At 59.1% G+C, this 7,080-nt stretch overlaps 1 protein-coding gene across 1 annotated transcript; it reads right to left on the bottom strand.

Moving 5' to 3' along the window:
* Positions 1 to 1,126: 1,126 nt before the first annotated feature.
* Positions 1,127 to 4,145, bottom strand: FOXD2 (forkhead box D2). The gene has a single exon (XM_050749524.1). The coding sequence runs from the start codon at positions 3,676 to 3,678 to the stop codon at positions 2,191 to 2,193; it is 1,488 nt and encodes a 495-aa protein (XP_050605481.1). The 5' UTR covers positions 3,679 to 4,145; the 3' UTR covers positions 1,127 to 2,190.
* Positions 4,146 to 7,080: the final 2,935 nt, after the last annotated feature.

The following is a 7,080-nucleotide window of genomic DNA, read 5'->3' as shown; positions in this document are numbered from 1 at the left end:
TCTGTGAAGGCGACATTGCCTCTTCTTGCACCTCTGTTTCTCCTCTCCTATTAATCTCACTGGAATATACAGAGAAAAGAGCTAAGCAGTCATCTCTGCTTCACCAAAAGATCATCTCTCACTCAACACAAGTCTGGCCACTGGGAGTCCTGGGCACAAGCAGAGAAATGGGAGGCTCAATGGGTTTATGGAAGACTCCAACAAGACCAATGGATTTGCACTCAGGCAGTAGCTTCCAGCTATGAGTCTGGCTCAAGGGATAAGTTTTACCTTGAATGTAACCCCACTGACTCATTCATCTCACAGTGAATGAGCAGCTCATGGTGCCCCTCTAACCCTCTCTGGAGGCTGTAGGAAAGAAAGGTTTCACAGTCCTCAGTCCAAGCCTTTTACTCTGTTACTGTGTTGGGGGGTGGCGGGGGGAGAGGGGATTCCAGATAAGGCCCTAAAGCGGCGAGGGAGAAACCTCTCCTCTCAGAGACAGAAAGACAGGACTGAGAATCACAAACATCACAAAGACATGTTCACCGACATACATAGAAATAAAAATGCAGATATTCTGAAATACAGTTCACACACACACACACACACACACACACACACACACACACACGACAAAAAAGCAAGCAGCTGTGCCGACCCAGACAAACACAAAAACGAATCAAAAGTTCCATAAAAGCCCTTCACTCAGAAATAGAGGCATACGGAGTACACATCACCAGACATATTCACCTTAAATTGTACTTAGTGGGTAGAGTGTTCATGAACCCTTAGCACCCAGATCTGCCCAAGCTGTGCCAACATCCAAACTAGAAGGACATGAGAATCCTCAGGTGCACTGGAAACACAACCTCAGGCAAAACTCCAGCCAAAAACCTTCTTAAGACTAGAACGAAAATGAAAGTGCGGGAGAGGCCACAGGCTTCCCAGAGATTCGGCCTCATTAGCAGCTGAAGGCCAAGACTAAAGTGCCCCTTGCATCCTCTAAGCTCAAACCCTTCTCTGCCTGCGTGGGCTGCCCAGGGGCCTTTCCTCACTCCCCCTCTGCTGGGGAGCTAAGCTTTTCTGGGAGAGCCCCATTAGGGGCCAGGGAGAGTGCAGGCAAGCAGACAGAGCTGGTGACTGCTGAAGTTCACATACATTTATTCAATTGACACCAATGGGGAATAGGGGGTAGACAGATTTTTCTTTTCTTCCACACAGACCATCAGACGATTTCACAGAGTTTCCCCACAGTGGAGAAGTTTAAATCAATGCACACCCAGTGGACAGAGAACGCCGAGCAGCCCGCTGTACAGATATTTACATAAAATTACAGGACCCCCTGCCACAGGGTGTGCCCTTGCCCACTCCAACCCCACCTCTCCAGTCCCTGGCCCAGACCCTTCTCTTCCACCCAATCTCATTGCCTTTAGCCACAATAAATATCACAGGGCCTGGGACAGAGTGGAACACTGACAGGGTTGCTGGTCGGGGATGGCTGGACCCAGCCAGTCAAGGGAAAGGAAAAAAATTCCTTTAAAAGCACCCAAACACAAAAGAGAAAGGATTTTCCTCAGTGGAGTGGGATCCAGGGTTTTTGCTGGGAATATGAAGACCCCCTGCTTCACCTCTCCGTTCCGCTCCGCCTGCGTAGACACTGGTTTAGGCTTCAGAGGAAACGAACTTCCTTGGAGAACAGCAAAAAAAAAAAAAAAAAAAAAAAGTTGAATTTTTCTTTTAAGCACAAAGCAGATAATAGATGTCTTTAAATTATAATATTGGACAAGCCGGGTCTCAACGTTGGGGAAGAAGTGAGAGGGGAAAGGCAGAAAGGGAGACCCTCTGTTGGTGTTTCTGGCGGGATCCGTGGAGCCTGGTCAGGCATCTCTCCGGGAATGTGTTCGCCGAGAGGCGCAGAGGCAGGGGAAAAACGAAGCCCCCACCCCCCTGCTTTTATTTCTCAAACTGTAAAGGATCTTGGCCTGCGACTTCTTCGCGTAGCCCCGGGCCTGTCGCCCTGAACGATAGAGCCCGCTTGGTCCCAACTATCTGCGAGATTCTGTGCGTGGAGACTGAAGTGCCGAGTCACGCGTGCCGGCCCAAGGTCTGGAGACTTCATAAATAGACTCCCTGAGTTCCGCTGGGACCGCAGAAGCTCCCGGGAGAGGCTGAGGAGTGCGGACCTAACCGGCCCTGGGCCTGCTGCGGTCAGAAGTGGCAGCCACTAAGGCCGGCGACTTTGCTGGCAAACGGGGACCCTGAGGACAGCAGCGCGTCCCCGGGATGCGAGAGGCGAATGTGGCCCGCTACCGGAGCCAGGGCCGGAGCAGTCAGCATGGCCAAGACCTGGGCTTGGCCCCCAGGACCCGCGGCTGCGGCGAATGGCGGTCCCGGCGAGCCCTCGCCGGCGCCCGGGGGTGCTGCCCCGCCGCCACCGTGGCCCATGATGTGGTCTATAGAGAAGGAAGGCCTTTGCCCTGTTCCGGCGCCCCCGCCGCCTGCACCACCGCCCGCGTCCGTCTTGAGACCCTGGCGCAGAAGTGCGGTGGACAGACCCGCCGCGGTGCCGGCTGCGGGAGGGCTCAGGGACGCCGGGTAGAAGGCTTTGGCGCAGCCCAGCTCGGCGCCCAGGAAGGCGGGCAGGCCTGCGGGGCCCGGGCCCGAGCCTGAGGCTGGCGCAGGAGCTGGGGCAGATGCCGCGCCCGCGAACACCGAGGCCGTCGGAGGTCCGGGTGGAGGCGCGGCGGCGCGGCCTGGGGGAACCGACAGCTGGCAAGGAGCGGCGGCGGCTGCCGCGGCGAAGGCAAAAGCGTGCGGATGCGGATGCGGGTGCGGGTGCGTGGCCGGCCCCGGCGGGGGTGCGCCGTAGGCCGGGAGAGCCAGCCCGTAGCCGTAGCCGTAGGCGCCGTAGGCAGCGAAGCCGGGCAGGAAAGAGCCGGGGTCCCCCGCCGCCGCGGCCCCGCCACGCAGCAGCAGCTCCGGGTGAGGGTGCGGGTGTGGGTGCGGCGGCGGCAGGGGCTGCCGCTTGAAGCGCTTGCGGCGCCGCAGGAAGCTGCCGTTGTCGAACATGTCGGCCGACTCCGGGTCCAGCGTCCAGTAGTTGCCCTTTCCCGGGTTGCCCGGCTCGCGGGGGATCTTGACGAAGCAGTCGTTGAGCGAGAGGTTGTGGCGGATGCTGTTCTGCCAGGCGGGGAACTTCTCCCGGTAGTAGGGGAAGCGGCCGCTGATGAACTCGCAGATCTCGCTCAGCGTCAGCCGCTTCTTGGGGCTCTGCAGGATGGCCATGGTGATGAGCGCGATGTACGAGTAGGGCGGCTTCACCAAAGGGCTCCGTGTCGCCGCGCCCCCCGACGGCGGTCCCGGCCCGGGCCCCGCTGCGCCGCGGGCCGCCGCCGCGCCTGGCCCTGGGCTCCCCGCTGCGGCCGCCGCCCCCCGGGGCGCCAGAGCTCGGGGCTCGCCGTCCGAGCAGCCACCCGACTCTTCCTCGTCCTCGGCTACGTCTGCCTCGGCTTCCTCCGGGGGAGGCTCGTGGCCGTGGGGGAGCGCGTCCCGGGGGGCGCGGGGCCCGGAGCGGGCTGGGAGCTCCCCCCCTCCGCTGCCGCCGCCCACCACGTCTATGTCTGCGTCGGCCTCGGACAGCGCGGCCGGGGAGCTCTCGGAGGACATGATCTCGCAGCAGCAGCTGCCCAGGGTCATGGTGCCGCTGCCGCCGCCGCCGCCACTCTCCGGCTCCGCTCCGGCAGCGGCTCCGGCTCGGCCGCGCTGCCTCTGGGGCGAGTGCGTTTTGCGCGCGGGCGGGGAGGGGGCGGGGGACTAAGGCAGGCAGGGAGGGGTGTCCCCTGGCTCCGCAGCGCCCCCTGGCGGCCCAGCTCGGCCGCGCTCACCTTCCAGGGCGCGCCCAGTTGGCGGCCCCCGCCACTACCCCAGGAGCCCGAGCTGGGACCGCCGCAGGGGCGGAAGGAGCTGAGGCCTTTCCTTACCTGGGCGGGCCTCAGCTCCTAGTCCCCTCGGGGTTGCAGTGGTTGGGGGTGGGGGACTGTCCCTCCCGCCTAGCGGCTGCCTAAGGCGGAAGAGCCGCGGGCCAGGGCGGAGCTCCCTGGGCGGGGTGGGGCGAGGCGGCAGAGGCGGGCGTAGCGCCTCCGCTGAGGGGCCTGGCGGGAACAAACAGCCGCCGCAGCGGGAGCTGGGCTGGAGTGGCCGGAGGTGGGCCCTTGTCTTCGCCGCTGCTCCTGCACCCTGCGCTCTGTGGAGCCGCCGCCTTCAGAACGCTCAGCCCCTGGATGTTAAGGCTCACTCGGGCGCCAGCCGCAGCCAGGGAAGTGGCAGCAGCCCCCACCCGTCCTCTTCCCAAGGCGGCGCCCGGGCCACTGGGGCCGTAGCGCAGTGGGAGCGCGAGCCTGAGACGCCGGGACCCACGCTGCCCCAGCGCGGCCCGCGGCTCCCACCCGAGCTCGCACGACTTTCGGCCCGAGAGGAGACGCATTCGAGTGATCACCAGGAGCAAACTTGGCGCCCGCAGCCTTGGGCCTGGGAGAGGTGAGATTGCGGCGGGGCGCCCTCTCCTCCCTCCGCGGCCGAGCCCGCCACCCCTCTCCGCGTGGGGAGGCCGGGCAGAGCGGCGGCAGCTGTGGCCGCGTTCCTGGGGCGCGGGCCGGTCTGCCGCTCCGAGTTTGCCTGTCCTCCGACCCTCTCGGTCTCGGCATCCGTTTGTCTCGGTCTCTGTGACTGTCTCACTCTCCATGAGTCTCTGTGGAAACGGCATTTGCCTGGGTGTGTCTGTTCACGGGTCTGGGAATCCGCTTAATTTCTCCCTCTCCTCTCCCTGGCCCCAGTTGCCCTGAGGACTGGACACCCCCTACCTTCCTGGCTCCCAGGGTTCTGGGCCCCACCGACAGGCGGCAGGACCCCCTCCGCCCCCCGCCCGACACCCGGTCAGTGAACCCTAACCTCGACCAAGTGTTGCCTTCATCTCAAAAGTCTTGTGCAAGTAAGGTTGGCCCTGTGCCTTGTTTCTCACCAGCCAGGTTCCTGCCCATTCTATTAGACCTCTTTCTCCCCTGGCCTCCCTCCAGGACCCAGAAACAAGCAGCTTCAACACAGAGTGGACCCATTTCAACCTCTGGGGGCACGGAAGGGGGAGATGGGCGCTGGACGTGAGCAAGAACTGAGCGGATGTCTGGGCTGCTGCCCCGACAGCGCCGCACAGTGGCCAAAGCTCGGGCGTGCGAGGTCGGAAGCCCAGCTGCCTCCGCTGTCGCAAGGCTGTGTGACCCTCATTAGATGACTTCCCCGCTTCGGAGCCTCAGTTTCTGGGTCTGCATGGTAGTTAAGAGCAGCGACCTAAGTCAGGCTCCTGGGGTTCCAATCCTGGCTTCACTACTTACCCGCTCTGTCACCTTGGGCAAGTTTCTTTGCGCTTTGTTTCTGCCTTTGTAAAAAGGAGGCTAGTAACACCTACCTCAGAACTGATGTAGAAGTGTAGCCATATTCTAGGCCATTTAGGAAAGGGTACTGAGAACACTTCGCAGTTTCATCTAACAGCAGCCTCCAATCTACGGGATAGCCTGGTGTTAATCCAACTCTCCCATTCCACAGATGGAGCTACACAGATCCAGGATAGGGAGAAAAAACTCACCCAGGCTCCTGCAAAGAGATAGAACAGATTGTATTGCAAACCTTTTCACAGAATCTTCAAAATAGAGTTCTTCATCCCCCCCCCGCCGCCCCCAGCTAAGGGCAGAAAAAAATGGAAGGTAGGTGTGACTACTTATGTCCTTTGAGAGCAAGTCGCCTGGGCCCCCTCTGGGACTTCTGACCAAGGCGATCCACTTAATGTGCTGTTCCAGCATAAACTGTCCTTGGAAAAAAGAGAAATCCCGTCCTCAAACCATGGACAGCAAATTGGACAGGGACTTGTAGCCCTGGAATTGGAATTTCCTGGGTGACATACTATCTGGGGGAAAAAGGTCTTGGAGAGAAGCTTCTTGCATGAGTCCAAGTAAACTCACATACCTAGGGTTGCTAGATTTAGCAGATTTATTTTATCTGGCAACCCTACACATACCTCAAGCTCGCTCTTGACTACATGGATATCTGTCTCACACTCCCAGAACCCCACTCACAGATACCCCACACCATGGACCACACACCAACTCCAAGCCAGCTCAGCTCTGCTAGTATCTAAATAAGTGAAGAGAAAAACAGTGTTGGCATCATCCTACTCCATTTCACCTTCTGAATGTCTTTTTTCTTTCTTTCTTTTTTCTTTTTTTTTTTTTTTTTTTTTTTTTTTTTTTTTTTTTTTTTTTTTTTTTTTGCTGAGAAAGAGTTTCGCTCTTGTTGCCCAGGCTGGAGTGCAATGGCGTGATCTCAGCAGCTCACCGCAACCTCTGCCTCCCAGGTTCAGGCGATTCTCCTGCCTCAGCCTCCGGAATAGCTGGGATTACAGGCATGCACCACCACGCCCGGCTAATTTTGTGTTTTTAGTAGAGACGAAGTTTCTCCATGTTGGTCAGGCTAGTCTCAAACTCCCGACCTCAGGTGATCCACCCGCCTTGGCCTCACAAAGTGCACCCCGCCCGACCTGAATGTCCTCATTTCTAAAACGGCAAATGGGAACCAGCAGCTTCCTTCCTTGCCAACACTGCCCTGTCTACCCAGGCTCCAGTCAGGGTAAGACTAGCCAGGGCATTTGCTGCCCAAATTTCCTGCTTCAGACAAGAAGTTCTACCAAGCAACTGCAGCAGCCAGCCCTTGCTTCTGCCTGGCCTTGCTGCATATTCACTGCTACTGAGACCTGCACTGGGGAAGGGGAGTAGAGAATCCCCAGCCTCTGCTCTGCAGGGTTGGGGAGGGAGAATCCAGACCCTTCACATACATACTTTTTACAGGAGCTGAAACTGAGGTCCAGGAGATCATGTTACTTGTCAGGCTTTTGAGGGGCCCTAAGCTGAGGTGGACCTACATGTCCGGGTTCCCAGCCCAGAACCCCTCTGTTTGTCCAAATAGCTATTTCCCTAACCGAGCTCTGCTCTGTATAGAGGGATTTCTAGTAGTCTCTCGTCCCTTCCAAGGTTCTGGGCCAGTTTGTTTTCAACA

The sequence above is a fragment of the Macaca thibetana genome, chromosome 1, assembly GCF_024542745.1.
Source record: "Macaca thibetana thibetana isolate TM-01 chromosome 1, ASM2454274v1, whole genome shotgun sequence".
NCBI classification, from domain to species: domain Eukaryota; kingdom Metazoa; phylum Chordata; class Mammalia; order Primates; family Cercopithecidae; genus Macaca; species Macaca thibetana.
The sequence above is the reverse complement of the archived record's forward strand: the minus strand, read 5'-3'. Positions and strand labels throughout refer to the sequence as shown.